General features: G+C 49.5%; 1 protein-coding gene across 1 annotated transcript in view; it reads left to right on the plus strand.

Moving 5' to 3' along the window:
* The window catches only part of CSNK1G1 (casein kinase 1 gamma 1), a 72,132-nt gene that overhangs the window by 42,802 nt on the left and 9,087 nt on the right, over positions 1-20,243 (plus strand). The window contains exons 6-11 of the mRNA XM_054077981.1: positions 6,448-6,599; positions 10,337-10,571; positions 12,230-12,315; positions 14,370-14,454; positions 15,800-15,948; positions 17,444-17,548. Of these exons, the coding sequence (XP_053933956.1) occupies positions 6,448-6,599; positions 10,337-10,571; positions 12,230-12,315; positions 14,370-14,454; positions 15,800-15,948; positions 17,444-17,548 (812 nt within the window). The remainder of the gene's footprint in view (positions 1-6,447; positions 6,600-10,336; positions 10,572-12,229; positions 12,316-14,369; positions 14,455-15,799; positions 15,949-17,443; positions 17,549-20,243) is intronic.

The following is a 20,243-nucleotide window of genomic DNA, read 5'->3' on the forward strand; positions in this document are numbered from 1 at the left end:
AGGCAGCCTGGGGAGCTGGTTCCCAATGTGGCTGTATTTTAATCAATGAGAGCTTTTTGGGCAAAGACCAATGCCTGCAGCAGCCTGCTGCAGCCTGCGCTTAAACCTCATGAAATTAAAACCACGGCAGCAGCGCCACTTCTTGCACCTTCCAGCAAAACCACGGGCTGTGCCCAGGGCACAAAGAAAGCACAGCAGGAACAGTTACATGAAAGAAAACTTGACGTTTTCTTTCACCCATGTCCTTGTATTGCAGGCGAGTGGGAAAGGGTGGATAATTAAGCTGGAGACTTTTGGGGTGGTCTAAAGTAACTCCTCCAAAACGCTGTACTAGTTTGATAGTTTGATCCTTCTACAGTGATGTCTTACATCCCAGCTGCCACCTCCACTGGAACAAGAGATCGCTGCACAGGGCTTGTTGATATAAGATCTATCGGTAACGTGGAGATTTGAGTGCAGTCATTTCCTTTGAGTCCTAGAAATGTGAATTCAGTCTCCCAAAACTTGCCAAAAAAGATATTTATTATGTCGTGCTTTGTTCGTTTGTCTTTGTCAAGCATTGAACCAATTTCACTTGTGAAGTTTACTCGCTGCAGCTCAAAACTTGCCTGTGAATGGGTGTTTGGGTGGGTTTCCCAGGTGCTGACAGCCTTCCTGCAGCTCAGCCCTGCCAGCCAGGGCTGATTCCCCCCAGCCTTTTTTCTTCTTTTTTGTGAACACGAATGTAACATCCTCTCAGCACTGCTTCTTTCTCTGTACATGAAGAGTTGTTTAACAAAGTTGAGCCATGGTATCAGGAAAGCAGCTTGTGCCGCTTGGGGAGAACAAAATGCCACCCCGTTTAATAACACAGTGATCGTGAACATTGTTTTTCTGCAGCTGAAGTAATATCAAATCACTTGGATTTTCACCAGCAGCAAGAACAAATATGTTCTTCCTTCTGTCCTTCCCATCTCTGTTTTTCTTCTGTTCCTTTTCCCCCACCTTTTTTTGTAGATTCCGATACTGACAAGCAACTCAAAACATTGCAGGAACTCAGTGCATCCTGTGTGTCCTGAACAGGGGCACGAAGTGCGCTGGAGCGAAGCCGGAGTCTTGGAGTCTGCATTGAGGCCACACTTTACTTGCTTACTCTTTGGGAATGAGAGCAGTTCTGTCTGCTCATGGCTTGTGCACTACTGTTGTGTCATCTCCTACGTTAAAAGCTTGGCTTGCCCTGCGGACATCGGGGGAGAAGGTATTGATCCAAGATGTGACCTTCTCCCTGCCTTTATTTCCAGGGGCTCAGAGAGTGTTTGAGCTGTGCCACCTCCAAGGTCAGGGGAAGAACCTAGCTCTGCCTCCTCTCCCTCTCGGCAGCAGCTCTGCACCCTTTTCTCTCCCACAGATGGGCTTAAGCGGAATGTCCTACTGTAGCTACTCCTGCTGGGCAGTGGTGCCAGAATGTTCAGCATTCATCAAAGGGAGATAATTAAGTGCCTGGCAAAAGCAGCAGAGAGATGTGAGGAAAGGCTGGCAGCAGAGAGCCATGTCTGGCAGCAGCTGGAGCAAACAGGACAGGAGAATGTTTGGAGGGAGCAGGAATGAGAGGAGCTCATATTGGTACTGGGAAAGGGCTGCTAGGATGCCACCTGGAATAGGGTTAGCAGTTACAGAGGTACCTGGAGAAAATGGAGCTAGGTGCAGAAAGAGCCAGCACAGCGGCCAGTCAAGGTCTGAGGAGGTGGCTCACTCTCTCTGCTGCTTTCCTTGCTGGGCTTTGGGCAAGGAGAGGAGCAGCTGGGGCTGGTTCAAGCTAAGTGATACTCTGCTGAGCATTCCTTCTCCCAGAGAAGCCAAAGCTAGCTGCCTCCCAGGCATCACCGTGGAGAAGCCAGCAGGAGATGGTGGGATGCTGCCAGGTGCCCTGGGCAGGGCCAAGCATTCTTCACTCTGTTCAGATGACCGAGAGAGAACTCAAGTTAGATCATGGGCTCTGAAACCAGAGTATCAACGCTCAGGATTGCAAGGAAATTATCCAGAGCTTTACTGGCTTAAAGGACTCATGATTCCCCATCAGGTTGGTCATCTCTGTGATCTCCATCAGGGCAGTGGGAAGGAAGCTGCTGGGGTGCTTGCTCATCCTCTGGCTGCAGTCACAGCAGTACTCCAGGCCCGCTCTGGTGTGTCGTTGTTTCTCTGTGTGTGTGTGTGTGTGTGCGCGTCAGATCAGCTCACTGTTTTTAGGCTGTTTCCCTAATCCGATGGTAGGTCAAGGTTTGTAAAGACTGGGAGTGATTGGCAGGACCATGGTGGACCCCGTGCCATCACCCTCTTTTCTGCTGCAGCATAGCTGCACTGAGTTGGTGCTGGAGTCAGCATTGTCTGTTCGTTTTCCTTTGCATCTCAACCACTGGTGTTCCCTCCTGGCAGCCCAGAGGAAATATTCTCAGTCACCCGAAATCTGTGTCCTTCCCCACGCTCCTCCAACTGTAGTAGAAGACGAAGGGTTGCACTGAGAAGGTTTTGCCGTCCTGCTTTGCAATAAGATATCTTTGAACCACAGGCAATCAAATTTTGGAAGGACCTTTGGGCTCTGTTCCACATAACAAGCCTGGCTTAACTTTTCTTCCCTCTTTCTGTTTTTGGGGCAGATTGTTCAGAAACTGGACAGTCAGAACGACACTTTGTAATCCCAGCTCACAGAGGTAACCCATTAACCAGCGCATTCACATAGACTTAAACCCACTGTCACAGGGTATGGTTTAAGAGGTTGAGTGGCGAGATCATGGCCCGGTCAGTGCTGACGGCAAAGCCAGATTTCATCCCAGTTGGAAAATTAAGAGAGGGGTAGCTCCTCATTAGTATAATCAGCTTAAATGGGCTGACAGCTCAAAAGCAATTTGTTTAATTTGTTTGGAGCATGTTTAATTTTAGCTGTAGATGTTCAGCGCTCACACAGTTGCCATTTATGCTGTTTATCCTGTAATTTTGTGTTCTGTCATTTGTAAAAATAAACTTTCTGCTCTGAATGAGAATTTTGTGACAATCTACGTCCCATTCATCAGCACAGCTTTAAAGCCACACAGAACTTGTGTGTGCTATTGCTGCTGTTGTGTCCCTGCAGCTGTTTCCATGAAGAACAGATCTTGCTGCTCACGTTGAGCGTGGTTTTGCACCAAGCATCAGCCGTTCGCTTGGCACTGGTTTGTGCCCTGGTGCCTCAGTCCTTGGGTCTCTAATTTGAGGTTCCTTGGGAGTGTCTCCCCTCTGCAGTGGAGAGGGAGAGCTTTGGAGCCTGCATGAAGAGAGGCGGTGAAATTTTTCTGTAATTCTTCTTGAAACTGGAGATATCAGCTTCTCTTCCTTTGGCCACTGAGGGCAGTGGAAGCCAATTTCCCGTGGCAGCAAAGACCACTGGTGGCTGAAAAGCTACCAGTATCATTCAGTTGTCACAAGCTGCGGTGTCTCCTGGCAATTTGGTGCCCTGGGGCTTGGCTTTTACGCCTCCACTGATGTGGTTGCTGTGTGTAGCTTCCTGCATTGCTGCTCTGTTTCTCCTTGGGTGTATTTGGGCTACTCACTGTTGCACGAGGTTTATTCATCGTCTCTCGGGATGCTCATACTCAGAGCATCAATAGATATTCTCTGCTGCTGTGGACGGCTCCCACTTATCACACCTTCCACGTGGGGCAGATGCTGCGAAATGCAATTCTCCTTGTGCAGAACCTCTCTGGCCTCTCTCTGCCGGTCACCGGTCCTGGTAGTGGCTTTGGACCGTCTGTACATCTTGTCCATCTGACACCTGCCCTAATGGGGTGGGTTGGAGTATGCTGGATGTCTGACAAGTCATAAGGGCCATTAGTCACGCTGTGGCAGCAAGACAGCACTACATGAATCAGCCAGGATGCTCCATCTTGAGATGGAACTGGCTGAAAGGTCCTCGGTGTTCATTCAGCTCCCTTAAGCTCTCTTCAAGGGTGGTCCCACTCTTCATTACTGTTCCTGTCCTTGTGTCCAAGCTCAACCACTGGGCTTTTTGGGGGGGTTGATCCAACTCCTGGGCTGCATGAGCACAGGGATTGGGAGGGAGGAGAGGGGCTGGGACAGTCCCTTTCAGGGGCAGCCACAGAAGGGGTTGGAGTTTTTAGGGAAGCCTGAGGCTGGAGCCCTGTGGCTGCACAGGGGCACAGTGGAAGCAGAGTCTGAGCTTTCAGCTTTGATGTCGGCATTTGCTGTAGTTCCAGCTGCAATGCTTTAATCTCCAGAATGCTTTGCTAGCTTTTCACTGTGCTCAGCCTGAATTTTTCCCAAGGCATCATGCTGCTGAAGTAGCAGAATTTGCCTGTGCATCTCGGTGCAGTCTGTGCTTATTGGGGTGATAAACTTCCCACAGGAGCAGGGGTGGAGCAGGGCCTTTTACACAGTCAAGCCGAGTCACTGAGCTGTGAGACTGGAGCCGTTAAGCAAATTCCAATGATTTCTGCCTGCAGCAGCTCCCCTGCCACCAGGTCCAAAGGAGAACCTGCACATGCCATTCCTGGATTTTCTTGCCTTAATACACTGGTCTTGTTTAATGCCATAGAGAAAACCCATGTTTAGATGGTATTTTGTACATTAATTGCATTATATCTGATTCTGGTTTATATTTCAAGTGCTGAGTGGTACCTTTGAATCTTCAAGAGACCTCGGCTCTGCCCATGGCTTTTCATCCCGCACTCTGAATCCAGAGGTGCTCATATAGGACATGGCTTCCCAGCACCGTGGTGGTGTTTGACCTTTTCAGCCCTTTGCCAGCACAATCGCTCACCATTAAAAAACTCAGGTTTGACTGCCCAAAGATCATTTTCGCTCAGTCAATCTCTGTCATTGGCAATGTCTCCTTAGGAACTGGTGATGCTGGTGAAGCTCCTGTGTTTAACGGTGGCAGTGGACTCACTGGAACCAGGACACTGTGCTTGTTGCTGAAATAGAGCCAAGCTGCATCCTGGAATATGCAGCTAGGCTGCGATTGAATGAAACCGCACGTTTCCTTAGGCTGCCCCTTTGTACTGTTCGTAAGAAGAGTGGGTCCAGAGATGCCTGGCTTTCAGGTTTGCCAACATGCTCAAGCCATAGCGTTTCCCTGGGCACACGGAGCAGGAACAGAACCACACAGTTTCACAAGCAATTCAGTTCTGGTGTCTGAAAATCAGTGAGGATTTTTGCTACCTTTAATGTTCATCTCTTATGTCAGTACAGGTATGTGTATGCATTTACTTGAAACAAGCCATAAAGTTTATAATCGGTGTTCTTGTGAGTCCTATGTGATATAATTTATGGACCTCTGTGTGACCCTATGAAAACAGACTATATATAGAGTAGTGCTCCCCCTGCCGAGTCTTCATTCATCGTGCCATCATGTGTTCAAACAGGGATGTTGTTTGGACACAGGACAATCCCCCATGTCAAAATGAAACCCTCCCACCATGGTCTGGGACAGCTTAGGAGCTGTAGACTGGCGATTTATGACCAAAAACCAGTGCCACGCAGCTGGACATGGATGCCGGGAGCTAAGCACCTGTGCTGATGCTGGTCAGAACTATTTGCAGCTCACCCTGCAGTGAATTCCCCCTGCATGGGCAGCTCCACTGTCCCATTTTGACTAGAAGATGGTTGCAGGAGTGCCACACGGCACACGGAGTGTTCAGCCTCTGAGGGAGGGTATCCCTTGTCCTGGTGCCTTTCGGAAGGCTGATCCGCACACAAAGCCACTCTCTGCAGAGTGTCAATGTCACCCGCTCTGGCAGAGAAGACCATCCCTGAGCTGCGGGATGGGCAGAGTGGGCTCTGACTCCAGCACACTGGCAGTTGAGGTTTGTGTGGGACCTAGCAGAACAGTTTGTGTGTGTACTGAATGCCTGTGAGTGCTTGTTTTCACAAGGGGATGGGTCAGAACTTACATCTTTGCTCTTATTTATCGGAAAACCTTTTTCCCTTTCTTGTGATTATGAAAAATGCTGATAAATGTTATTATCAATGTGCGTTATCTTGGTTGATAAAGCAGCCCTTTTTTTGGCCATACCTCCTTTTCCGCGACGGCCACCAACCTCATGACCGCTCAGATGAGGACCAGCCCTCGTATGGGGTTGGACTCTGCCTGCTGCTCAGTGCGACATAGGGAATTCCATGTCTTGTTCCATGAAGCCCAACATTTAATGCTGCAAAAGCTGGATGCTTTCATGTGGTTGTGTTCTTGCTCTGAAATCCACTTGTGTATTGGGTGTAGCTGAGCAAAGCCTGCACTAGTTTGGCCTTCAGTTCATGCACAGCGCATGCTGAAAAGTATTTGCTCATTGGGCGAGATCAAACAGAAAGGACACTCGGGAAGTGAAAACAAAGACTCTGCCAGCAGAAAATTTACACCCAGAAGGAAGGGTGTTAATGCTGTCCCATTGACTGACCTCACCTCTTTTCCTGTTCCTCCAGCTGAAGGGCTCCCCCAGGTGTATTACTTCGGACCATGTGGAAAGTACAACGCCATGGTACTAGAACTGCTTGGTCCTAGCTTGGAAGATCTGTTTGACCTCTGTGATAGGACGTTCACTCTGAAGACGGTATTAATGATAGCCATCCAGCTGGTGAGTAACAGCAGCAGGGCTCTGCCCAGCGCCACCACAATGTCAGCCTGGGTTTACATCAGCCCTAGGTCAGCTGAAGGATGAGGCTGGCACAATGTGAAGGCTGGGAAGTAGAGAGGATCCCTTTCCATTGGGGAATCACAGAATGGGTTGAGTTGGAAGGGACCTCGAAGCCCATCCAGTTCCACCCCATGCCATGGACAGGGACACCTCCCACTGGATCAAGGGGTTCCAAGCCCTGTCCTGGCCTTGAACACCTCCAGGGATGAGGCAGCCACCACTGCTCTGGACAGCCTGAGCCAGGGCCTCCCCACCCTCATCATGAAGAATTTCTGTCTATCTCCTCTTTCAGTTTAAAAATATTTTCCTTTGTCCCATCCCTACAGGCCTTGGTAAAAAATCCCTCTCCATCTTTCTTACAAAAAGGAATTTTCTCAGATTTGAGAAGAACTCTTACTGAGGAAGGGGAGGTCAGATGATGCTGATGAATGGACAACATGAAAGCTGAACATGAGGAGTGAACTTCTGCCAGTCGGTGGAGCCAAACAGTTCTCATTTTACTTTGGCTTTCTGGTTTTCAGCCTGTGGTCTGCAGATGCCCATGTGGCACCGCAGAGGTGGGACTACACATTCACACTAACAGGGCTGTGGATAGAAATGTTGAAGGAAAGAGAAGATGGTGAGAGCGTGTGGCATACAATCCCCTATAAATACACTGAAGTTTGCCAAAGCAGAATCTCAAATGGAAGCCTGAGGTCACAGATGCAGTGGTTTCAACAGCACCTGCCTGGTGTTGAGTTCATGAAGTCGAGCTCCTACAGCTAAGGGTCTGGCTTTGTTGGCTTTGAGTGTTATGTCATCAGTAGAAAACCAGTTTATAGCATTGATTTTGATTAAATCAAGTGGCATCAGGTGGCAAAGCCTTGGCTAGAGCTTATAGGCCCTTGTGCTTGTAAAGATGGGAATGTATTCCCGCAAGTCTGTTGGGGGAATCAAGCTTGTCAGGACAGTGTCTGTCTAGCATTTGCCAAGCCCTAGGGCTACAGATCAGCTCTGTACTCTGTACTTCACTGGCATCATCTGCTGCTTTTGTGACCTCAGCTGGCCTCCGAGCTTGTCTGGACACTGGTACTAGTTTGGGAAATGGATGGTTAGGTGATGTAGGGGGACACCAAAAGCAGTCACAACCAGGGGGGTTGATGTTCTCCAAAAGGAGCAGGTTGTGCTCCCCCTTCCCATGGGGATATGTTTTAGGACCTTTCCAGTCTTCTCAGGAAGGTTACGTGAGTTACCAACTTGGAGTGTATGCATTTAGGGAGACAGATTCAGCATCTTTAGCTGTGCCCCATCTTCCTTGAGAGGTTTCCTAGAGGAGAAGGGCTCAGCTGGCCCTTTGAGCTGTGTTTTCTGAAACTCTTACTGCTCAGCTGAAATGAAAACCCTTCACTCCAGTCACAGGGCTTTGGGAAAATGGTCTGAATTCATCTTAGTTCATACACTGAATCCTTGCAGTCGCTGTGTCACCTCCACATCAGTGGAGGTTCGCCTCCAGAAATAATGTGGTCCTGCTGTGTGCCTAGGGACACTCTCCCCTCCCAGGGGCTTCTCTGACATCTGAAATGGAGAGGATTAACTCCAAAGATGGACTTGGCCTGCCATGGCCGTGGAGATCCTGCTTTACTTCACAATCAGAGCCCCCCATACACCTGCAGTGTTCCTAGGATAACATGCTCCAGTCTGTTCTTGTTACTGCTAAAATCATGGAGCAGCTGTTAACGCTGCTTCACAGTCGCTGCTTTTCCAGCGTAGAAGCTGTTCCAAGAGTTGGTCCCAGCTCCTTGCAGTGGTTTCTCTGCACAGACATTTCTCTGATGCACAGACATCAGAGCCTGCAGTTCCAACACAAAAGGAGCAGGCACCAGGCCTCTGCGTCCTCTGGAGTGGGAGCTCCACTCCTCTTCCCCTCCAGCTTGGTGATGGGTCTGAGCCAGGCCATGGTCACGCTGCCCCGGTGCCGCTCATTTCTCTGGCAGCAAGGCTGGAAGGGCAATGCAGCACAGCCACTGGCTCCACCGACAGCCACCAGCAGGTGAGGGTCTTGGCAGGGCAAGTAAAGCTGCACTGGGAAATGTCTTCCTGACTTGGAGAGCGACTTTTAGCCATCGTCGGCTCTGCGCAGCACTCTGGCAGTGCATCACGAAGCCTCCAGGCAGGTGGAAGTAATGGAAAAAGAATGTGAGAGACCCAACGGCATCTGTGTGTGGTGGAAGCGAGAATAGCAGGTATATCAGTATCTGCAAGCGCTGCTGGAGCATGTTGGTCCATCTGACACCCCAGCTGTCCAGGTTGCTGTCCTGGCCAATACAACTCACTGTGAGGTTTTAAGGAACAAAAATAACCTGCTTTTACCAGGTCGTGTCATTGCTGCCAGCTGTTCTGACAATGGAGCATCTCTGGGAGCAGAGACAAATGAATGAGCCAGCCAGGCTCGGTGTGAAAGCTCATTACGTACCGAGAGGCGAGGAAACACTTTGTTCCACTTTAAGGGTTGCATCTTAATTTGAATTGCCTCCTGACATCCTTTTTTGTCTCCCAACCTGCTGCTGTGTCTGGTAGGTGTTCCAGAGCGTGAAGAATAGCTGGAGCACAGAGCATCTGCTCTGTTCTGCCTCATCCCATAATTGATCAGGAATAATGGCTGTTAGCTGCGAAGCCCATTTGCTCAGCACATCGGAATAAAACACTGTTAGAGGGGACACGTGTCACCTTCTGACAAGCCTTGGAACTGGTCCTGGTGTTTAAGGCTGATCTAGCTGCAGTCCATCCTTTGAGGCCTCCTGCCCTTCCCATGTGGCAGTTTTGATGTTACAAGGAGCGCTGCCCCCCTACCCCCACCTGTTGCTTCTTTCCAAGGAATGGAAATGCAGCAGGTTCATCTTAAAACTAAGGTGTCTAATCAGCCTCTGGGGTGGGATGGAGTGGTCACAGGTGGAGCTTCCAGTCAGGGCTGTATCCAAGAGCTGTGAAGAGAAAGAGAGAGCTGGGTTTGCTAGCTGCAGGTGGGTCTGGTTCAGGCAGAACGCTCTGCATGGTAAGCAGCTCCGCTCAGGGAGAAGCTGGTTCAGTGATCCTGAGCTCCATCCTGTCCCAGGCAGGAGGTGCAGAGACATCTTACCAGTATGAACCCAGTGCAGAACTGCTCTAGAGCTGGTGACTCCCACAGGGAGCGCCCAGCCAGTGGCTCCCACCCCGGATGTTCACCAAACCCTATAGCATTGCACCACGATGTCACTGCAGTGGTGCAGTAGTGAACTCTGCGCACTGGCATCTGTTACTGCAAAATGTGGAGTTGGCGAGGGCTTTGCAAGGGTTTCGTGGGTAGCTGGCCATTACAAAGAAGCAACCTGTTTAAAGAAGCCACCATGCACACAGGGCAGTCATGGACCAAAGCAGCCATCAGTGGGAAGTCACATATTTTCATTTAAAACCTATTAAAGAAATAAAAGGTACAGAGTTCAGTGAAACTGGGAATTGTTTCCAGATGGAATCATGGCCCCACTCTGATTGTAGCTTCTGCCTGGGTTTGTTCCACCCCTTGTTGTGTTTCGCATAGAGTGGCTGAAATTCAAGGTAGCCCCAAGCAGAAGCATGGGGATGGGCCAAGGACCCTCGCTGGCTGGCTGAGAGGGCGCAGGAGTGGGGTGCTTGCCAGTAACTCCTGCCCTGATGCTTTGCAGATATCTCGGATGGAGTATGTGCACTCAAAGAACCTCATCTACCGTGATGTCAAGCCAGAAAACTTCCTCATTGGCCGGCAGGGCAACAAGAAAGAGCATGTCATCCACATCATTGACTTCGGCTTGGCGAAGGAGTATATTGACCCAGAAACCAAAAAACACATTCCGTACAGGGAACACAAGAGCCTGACTGGGACGGCGAGATATATGTCCATCAACACGCACCTGGGCAAAGGTTGGTGCAGCTGGGGGTACCTGCCAGGCTGAGCCCTGCAGGGTCTGGTGGGAGCCTGGCTTGCGACTCTCCCCTCCCTGCGAGCCATTTGTGAGCCGCTCGATGCCAGGATGCTGTTCACAGTTGAAAGGCTTTTCTCCCCCTTTTGAGGCACTGGGAGAGCTGAAACGTTGGAAGCCTCATAATTATAGTTTTTATTAGGCACTAAATAGCTGGTAGCAGCTCTGTGCTGGTGAAGGCAAGTGGGTGGGCAGTAATTTTTGTACTAAATGTGACCAAATAGATTTTTATAGCACAGTACTATACTGGTACCTTCCACTGTTAGGTGTGAGAGCTGGATGTTCCCTGATCTAATAATTGCTTGGAGAAAATGAATTATTTAACCGCTTTTAAACCTGGCTTTCATCTCCTCTCCTCACTGTCGCCTTCCATACCAGATTACATTTCTGTGGCTGAAGGCAAAAACCTTATTAAATGTTTATATTCCGTTAACTTAAGAGAGCAGTGGGATAATGGGATGTTCCTGGAGTGGCCTCCCAGCTGGGTTATCCAGGTGTTGCTGGCTCTTTATCTCCTGGAGAGCTTGCTGTCTTTGGGGCACAAGGTGGGTAAGCCCAGCTCCTAGTGAGGGGACAGGAAGGGATGGAGAAACAAGAAGGGGTTTTTTTTCCCTTTTTAAAGCTGCATTGGGGTAACCTGCAGGAACCATCATCTCGGTTCCCTTCCACTGAGCGTTCTCACCCCGACTACTGTGTAAGGGTTCCATTTGCTGCTGCTTTTGAAGGAGTCATGCTGGGCAGAGCGCTGCCATTTACTCCTCCGGCAGATGACACAGCATCAGGGACAGCTCACACGTGGTTTGTGGTGGCGTGAGGGCTGCCTGAAGAGAGCTGCTCTGGATTGCAGCTTCAGAGCACGATACCAGCCTGCAGGTGAAGGTTTGGAGGAGAGGAGACTGCAGCAAGTCAGCCTGCAGGCTCAGGGAACCCAAGCCTGCCCGACGCAGCTGAGCCTAGACGCAGTTCTGTGCTGCTGCACTCAGATTTGTTCCATCTTGTGTCCTCCCTGAGGTTTTGGATATGGTTTGGTAGATTATTTTAAGGATGCTTTTCCTTTCCCCCTCAGTTATAATCACAACATCTGCATGGCAACAGCAGCGTTTCACAAGAAGTGGTGCCAGAAGGAGCTATTTCTGATCCGCTCCAATGCGATGAGCTGCAGAAGCAGTTGGAAGAGTGCTGGTGCCTGCAGCACAGCGATTCCTGGCAGCTGGTCACAAGTGTCCCCTGCCCATTCCTGCGAAGTTCAGAGGAAATAATGCAATCCAGCACATCATGATTGCTCTGTCAGTGCTGGCGGAGCAGAGAATACCTAGGGAATGGCTTTGTTCCTCTGCAGCTAACACTGCCACCGCTGTCCCTTCTCCCTAAGGCTGGGCAGTGTGTCTTACAGCTCCCGTGTCATCTGACGCCTTTCAGCTGATCTCTTCTTTACATGTTCAATGAGTTTCTCTAACAGGTTGCAGGCATTTTTGCACAAGGTCTGAGTCACAAACAGCAAGTGACCTTCCCTTTAGCTCAGAAACAGGTGTAGCTACCGATCAGATCTCAGATCCATTCCTGCAGCTGAGGCAATAATTTGTATCTCTTCTGTTTCAGAGCAAAGCCGCCGTGATGACTTGGAAGCACTCGGCCATATGTTTATGTATTTCCTCCGAGGCAGCCTGCCTTGGCAAGGACTGAAGGTGGGTTTGAGCTCTAGCATTTTCTCTTTCACCCTGTGTCCAATCTTTGCCCAAATGGGAATCTGATGGGGAAAACATTTGCAAAATTCAGGCAGAAACACTGCCCCCGTCTGTGTCCTTGAAGTGTAATGGCAAGGCATGAGCATTACCTGCAGACAGGTTTTTTAGATAGCAAATTGCCTGTCACTCCCAGTTACCGTGAACTTAGTTGCATGAGTCCAGCTCTGGGGAGCAGATTGTGCAGAGGCAGATGAGCAGCTGGGACAGGGACGGCGATGAGAAAACCCTGGAGCTGTTTGAGCGGCTCTGCTGTAACGTGGAGCAGCCCTGAGCTGGAATGTGATGGGAACAGAGTGGTTGTTTATGGAGTTCTAGTTTTAGCACACAGTCCCCGAGATGCATCTACAAAACGCGTTTATAATGTGAGCAGTTTGATGGCCTCAGACGTGCAGATAGACTACAACTTGAAAAACTGGTTTTCTGGCAGGAGCATTGAGCTTGGCTTCCCTCCAGATGTGCCGGACACTCAGTGCCTGGAAGTTTATGAAATGTCATGTGCAATGTGGAGGGCTGCGAGCAATTCAGTTATGGCAACTGCAGCACGCATTCATCAGCTGTGTTAATGAGGAGTAAGTCATTTGCTGGCTCAGAAGCTGTTGGTGGTTGCATCTTCACTTCTCCATCCCTTCCCTGAGGATTAAGCTACTGCATTCAGCTTTGGAATTGCAGTGAGTGAAGGGATCAAATCTGAGCATGTTAGGAGAAGGTTTGTTAAGGCCATAACTAACTATTAGATCTGTTGGGCAAGGGAGATGAGCCGTTTGGCTCACAAACTGCTGTGGTTGGCATGGTGGACCTCGCAAAGCTGTTTATCACCATCTACCCAGAGTCAGTCCCAGCATAGCCTCATCGGACATGTGCCAGGGATATTGGCAACGATTCATCACAGCAAAGTTTTCAAGTGTGAAAATGACTGTGAAAGAAAGCAGAGTCTCTCTGACTTTACGTTCACATGTCTGTAAGTGTGCATTATGCTCTTACACATTCTGTGTCTGGCTTTGTTGAACTCATCTGCTTTAAATTAATCCTGCACATTATTCTGAGATAATTCCATGTTCAGAGCAGACTCTACAGGACTTCCTCAGCTCAGTGCTGAGCTTCATGAGTTGATAGAAAGTCCTCCTTGTTTTCAGCTCCAGAACAACCACTGACTCGACTCCTTACTCTGATCTAGAATACAGCATAGTCACTCATCTGGGTTTCCCCAGCTTCTGGTCTATTCTGTTGGTGCTTAAGTCTCAAGAGAACATCTTAACGATACTAATTATGGTGCTGGTAGGTCTAATTGGTGTGTTTTGAAGTGGAGGCACTGAAACCTATTCTCAGGATGCTGACTGGAGCTGAGGTCTCTGCTTCAACAGGGATTTAGGTGGAAATCTAGCTGAAAACAGTTTCATTTTTCTTGCTGTTTAATCAGTGCCATCCAAGTGACATTGGGGGTGACAGGAGGGATGGCAAGGGAGTAGCATGGGATCTGGGAGAAGGGTGGCTGATGGTGAACTGGTTATCCATATGGCGGCATTCCATTATACACAGCAAAAACTCAACGTGCCCACATTGCTGTTGCGATTTGCCTGCTTTTACGGCTGTTTATGAAGGCGCAGAAGTTGCCGCTGGCTCTGAGCATAGGGCTGATGTGCAGTCATAGCTTCGTTCTCTTGTCCCGCAAAAGCTTCCCTGTGCGGCCCCCAGGACCGGGATCGTATGGATTTGGCCTGGTAGGACGCCTACAGGGGTCCTTCCTTTCCAGTACTGAGGTGTTCAGAACATGTCCATGGATGTTCTCTGCCCACAGCGTGCAGAGCACACGGTGAGTGTTACAGCAGGGAGGACAGTGTTCCTGCTGGTGCAGCCCAGCATGCGGTTCAGTCACACCTAACATCTGATACCACCCAAGATCTGAAAAAGGTCCTTGTTTTTCTTCCCCAACAGCATGTCATTTGTCACATGGTTGAACTCGTTCTCTGCAACTGTTTTGTCTTTGTGCACTGCAGGCTGACACCTTGAAAGAGAGGTATCAGAAGATTGGGGATACCAAGAGAAACACTCCAGTCGAAGTTCTCTGCGAGAACTTTCCAGGTAAAGCCTCACTGGGACCGTGAGTGGGGCTGGCCATACCATGTTAAATATGGCAGTTCTGGGTTGCACTGGCAGGAAGGATTTGAATGATGTGTAGCCCTTCTGTCATTCCTCAAGCTGGCAGACAACTGGAGCTGCCACTGTAAATGAGTGAGGCCTGAGGGCTTGCGGTTGTGGGTTCAGATGAGCACAGCTCTTCTCACCAAGGAGGCTGCGCAGTGCTCAGGTGCCTTGTTCTCCTGCTGTGCTTCTTGGCTTTCTCCCAAAAGAGGTCCTCATTATTTTCCCTCTCCCAAGCGACTATATTGGATCTACTAAGCTAATTCTTTTCCAAATGAAATGTTTTACAAATGTTAAGGTTTTAGGTAGCCAGCTTAGAAGGATGGGATAGAATATAGACCATTTCAGTTGGAAGGTGATCACCTAGGCTAAGGATGATGTGTCTGTCACGGAATTCCACCTTCTGACAGCAGTTTTAAAGAGAGCATTATTAAAGATGTGCTTCCAGCCAAGCCCAGCACCTTCTCTCACACAGGGAGCTTTAGTGTTCAGTTTTATACACATGTACGGGATAAAACCAGCTGTGGGCTCAGATCTAGGGCAAAGCAGCAGCTCTCTGGAGCAGGAGTGGGGCTTCCATCTTTGCTTGAGAAGATCTGCGTTGTGGACTATCATTAAAAGCACTTGTGTAAGAACAGCCCAAGGTAGCACCAACAGCCCAGACGGTTCTCTCACAACATGACACTCTATGCTAGAACACGGGCCTTCATTTATAGCAAATCATTCAGAAGATTCGGAGTAAAAGCAGGCTGTTATTAGACTTTAGGCAGGGCAGGAGGGCTCTAGAGAGCTGAGGGAGATCCATCAAGCAATAAAAGACTCAAGTAGGGCACTGAGTGTGAAGTCTTGTTGGACAGCTTCTGCCAGCCCGCATGGCTCAGCTGAACTTAGCAGAGCCTAGGCAACTCGCGTCATGGGGCTCTGCCCTTGGTCCAACTTTGAGCCTAGTGCTGTGGGAAAGCCTCACTGGGCTTAACTGAGTCATAGAATCACTTAGGTTGGAAAAGACCCCATAAGATCATTGAGGCCCAATGTTAGCCCAACACTGCCAAGCCCTCACCAACCTGTGTCCCTAAGCACCATCACTGGAATAAAACAGCATGAGTGAAAACATGAACATCATAAGCTTGACTTTCTAAGAGATCTCTAGATTGTGGGATGAGTTGCTCTGGTGGCTTTGAAAAGCTCATTTCCAGTGCTTGTGGTGGCTCTGAGTGGTCTGTGAGTGACAGAGCTCGTGTGCACACAGAACTGATGCTGCTGCTTCTCTCCTCTTTTCCGACAGAGGAGATGGCCACGTACCTCCGCTACGTGCGGCGGCTGGACTTCTTTGAGAGACCCGACTACGACTATTTACGCACCATTTTCACAGAGCTGTTTGAAAAGAAAGGCTACACCTTTGACTATGCCTACGACTGGGTTGGCCGGCCAATTGTAAGTTGTCCCTTGCCTTCCTGGTGCTGCTTCTTCCTAGTCGTCCCAATTGATGCCAGGGCGCTCAGGATCAAATGTTTCACTGCTGTTCTGTAGCTAACATGGACTCAGCATCACAGGGTCTCCCATTATTGTGTTCAGGGGCTCCTGCAGCGCCTTGCAGTTTCCCTAAGGGGCAGAAGGTCCTTTCCCACTTCTTTGGGCTTGCCCTAGCAGGGCATTCAAACCTGATTTTCCTGCTTGTGGCAGCAAATATGGCAGGACGTGATTTCGTCTAGGATTTGACACCATATCTAAGGACATCCATCTCAAAGCAGGAGAACATACTTGCTGCCTTAGCGCTGAATGGTGGAGGATCTCTATGATGGTTGAGTTCCCATTGAAAGTACAGGAGATCTTGGCAAGACTATGATGGATGCTCTGTGAACAGGAGCAGCAAACCAGTTCTGAGCTCAAAAGATCCTGGGGCTTACCCTGCTCCGAAGGCTGAACCAGCTCTTTACAGCACACAACAAGGAAATGTGGGAGCAACGAAGCTCCCTTTAGCGGTTCCATGATGCCAGATGGACCATAACCTAGTCTCATTGCCTGTCGTTTATTGTCAAAAGCCATTTATACTCAAGAAGAGCTTGGCCAAAAGCTGCATCATGGGGCAGTGTGCTAGAGGAGTCCGAAGCTCCTCCGCCAGCTGCATTCTGATCTATGTCTATGGTGCAATTGGTTGCTGGTGTGTTGGGTCATATGCCCACAGCCTTCTTGTTGGTGAGTGGTCCACACACACCAGCAACAATAGCAGCATCTGGAAATGAGCTGTGGCCAGTACCCAGTCACACACCTTTGGAGCTAAACTGGGTACCAGTGCCAGTGATTTACCGTCCCAACCATGTTTAGCATTGCTGATATTTGCTGTGCCCCAAACAGTTTGTAAGGAATCTTTATCCCTTTGTGAATCATGATTTGTCTCCTTGTTTGTGTTTAATTACAAGTGATAAAAAGCCCTGTGTACCACAAGTGTGCGATTGCTGACAACTGCAGCCGTTGCTATGGAGATTTTGTTGTTGTGAGCAGGGATTATGAGTTGGGTGAGAATAGAGCAGATGAAGCTTTAATTTTAGCGCGTCCTGTTCCTAGGCAAGTGTGATTTTTGATCGTGGCGAGACAATGAGATGAGGAAAACAAGTCTGTGCATTTTGGTTGTAATAATCCTGTGTGAGACACATCAAATGTGATCTGACCTCGCTACCAATACTTGACTACATCTTTTTAATTTGGCCTTGTACAAGACATTCAGTGCTGGTGGCTGCCAAGCCATCAACTCACAAGGATTTTATAGCCCTGTCTGTGACCCTGCCCCTTGGTCACTGACAGTACTTTTGATGTTTTCCTGCCTTCTTCTACCTGAAGAGAGCCAACCCAACCAGTCAGGTTTGTGCACGTGTAGAGAGAGAGGCGTCTTCAGCATTGCCTTCATCCTAACCAGCACTTTGTTTTCCAGCCTACTCCAGTGGGATCCGTTCACGTAGACTCTGGGACATCTGCAGTCACAAGAGACAGCCACGTCCACAGGGACCGCCCATCACAGCAGGCCCTTCGCAATCAGGTGCGTTGCTCACTGCTGCCTTGGCAGTGCCACAGTGTTTGGCACCACTTGAATTCCTCTTGGACAGAAGCAGGAGCCATTAGAGGAGGCTGGGGCTGATTCTTGCCTTGATCATGGCAAGCGCAATTCCTGCTTCATTTAGAGACTGTGATGTGTGCAGAATTTTGTCAAAGCTGAAATCTGTATCAGCCAGCAGGATTCCTCATGAGCCAAGTGGAGTATGATTTGGAATGGGTCATTTTTGTGTTGTTTGTGGGTCAGCTGTTCAATGCAGTGACCCAGGCAGGTCAGACCCTCTGAACTACCTGGCCAACAATGTTCCTTTGGGCACAGGGTCCATGGAGGAGACCAGCAGCTGTGGGATGTCAGCCTGTCTCCCAGGCGCTCTCTTCCATGGTCTGTGCAGCTGCAGTAAGGATGCGCCGTGTCCTGTTACACAAAACATATCCTTCCCGGCAGGTCCGGTTCATGGCATGAGCATTGCACAACATAAAGGGCTGCCAGGGCAAGGTCCCTCAGGGAGGCTGGACATCATGGTCTGGAGGAACTGACAGTTGCTGAATGTCCCTATTTGTTCCTCTCTTTGGTGGTGTTGAGAGTTTGGGTTTTCTGTATTAACAGAACTGATCGGAAGTCCAGTACATCTCCAACTGCCAGCTCCTAGCCAGAGCTGTTGGTGCCCTTGCTTCCCAGTGAGTGGTTCTGGGCTCACACTGCTCCTGTACCTGACGTGTGCCATTCTTGCTCCTTGTCTGACGGCTCTGCTCCCACTTGACTCCTGTGGGCTGGGGTTCCTGGGTGCAGAATCAAGCGTGAGTTGTAATAACCTGTCTGGGCTCAGCATTCCCCGCCCCATGCAGCTGGGCGCTGGATGGCAGAGCCGCTAACATAGACTAGAACCACTTTAAAGCCATCAGCTGCAATCAGGGCAAACCCCTCCTCATTAGAAGTGTTGCTTGTAGGAAGCTGGATCATGTGGTGCACACGTGCAGTGCTGTGTTTGCGCACGCTCCTTGTTGGGGACTGGTTTGTGAGCACTGGTCAAATAATCTGCTTTAGTGTCTTGCGTGATTAATGCATTAACCCCACTTTTTGGAGTGGCATTCCCTAGTTGTCCGCTTTGAAAACAGAGCTCCACGCTGTGTACACAGGAGGCATCATGTTTCCTTTATGGGACAATGATGCCTGGCTTCATTTTCAAGCATGTCCGTTCACCAATCCTAGTACGTAGCCCGCAGAAAGGTGTCCTGTTCCCAAAATACCACGGAAGCAGCCTTTGGTCCTTGCACTTCTGAGCTGACATGTAGTCTCAGTGCTGTATTGCGTGGCAGCTCTGTAACTGCTTTTATCTCACCAGAACTGAGCGTGCAGAATAATTGAATAATCCAGACATGCAGGGAAATTTGGCTTCCTCTCACCCAAACAGAGCTCTCCTCCAAGGACTGTTCCTTGAAAGTGCTGAGCAAACAATTTCTCTAAAGGAAAAAGTATTAAAAATAAATGTCCAGAGCAGTGAATAGGAAGATTCGGGTCAAGGGGCCCAAATCCCCAAATTTAACTGCTTTATTTTTGTTCCCTGGTGTAATACCTCCAGAATCTCTGTTACAATATTTGGATTCCCAGTAAAGATGCTGAGAGAGTGATGTCCTTTTCCTGCAGAAAGTGCAGCTCCGTACCCTTTACCAAAGACAGGTGAGCCCTGCCCACTCTGTCGTGAGGTACCAGTCTTGTCTCACAGTTCTGTAGCTGGTGGGAAGGTGGTGAGTGTTAATGGGAATTGATGCTCTCAGACTCACGGCATTGCTCTCAGTGTTGCCGCTTGGGCTGCACTTTGGGTGGCTTGAACCTGTTTCAGAGCCAGTTTGTCACGTACTTGGCTGTAGACCTAAAAGAGAAAAATCTGGCTGTTGTGGCTTCTAGAGGCTTTCCTGGAATCCGCTTCCAGGCTCCTAAGCAGAAGAGTGCTTCTTCTGATGCTGATGTAGTGCGGCACCACTTCTTCACCAGCGACCTGGTGGTGTAGTGCTGAGGGTCTGTCTTCTAGCTTTGTAAAACCTGCATTTAAATTCTCCAGTTGTTCATAATCTGGTGACTGCAGTCATTAAATAAATATTCCAAGGGAAGCACTTTTCCTTAGAATGTCATCCCATACGCAAAGTGTCGGCAGTGCCTCAGGCTGACGGGAGGAACGTGTAACGAGATTTACCAGGACCAGCCTGGCCAAGGCCACCTGGCCAAGGCCACCATGCCCATGAAGTGGGTTGGTGACTGCTGGGGAGGAGGCGCAGCTCTGTGGGTCACTCTAGGAGGGAAATGGAGGTCACGTGCAAAGGGAACGACAGACAGTGTTTTAGGAAATGCCAGGAAACTCCTTTCTTTATTCTCCTACTTTTTGCTCACACTCCTGGTGCAATTGAGTGACAACTTACTCATTCACGTTCATTCAGAGGTTTCTGGAGTCCGTCTCTGCTTGCTCCTCTGTCTTCTTTCTTGTTTTACCGTGGCCCTGAGCGCTGTGGCTCCTCTTCCTCTGGCCAGGGTGTGGGCTCATCCTGCACTGCCGCAGGGAGTAAAACAAGTGATGCTGGGAAGGGCACGGCCATGCACCTCCCTCTGATTTCATTGCTGACAACCTGCTGGTTATTCACTCGAGCCTCTCGTGTCCTGGCCAGGTCCATAGTGTCCCTGCTCAGTG

Source organism: Cuculus canorus, chromosome 12 (genome assembly GCF_017976375.1).
Source record: "Cuculus canorus isolate bCucCan1 chromosome 12, bCucCan1.pri, whole genome shotgun sequence".
NCBI classification, from domain to species: Eukaryota; Metazoa; Chordata; class Aves; order Cuculiformes; family Cuculidae; genus Cuculus; species Cuculus canorus.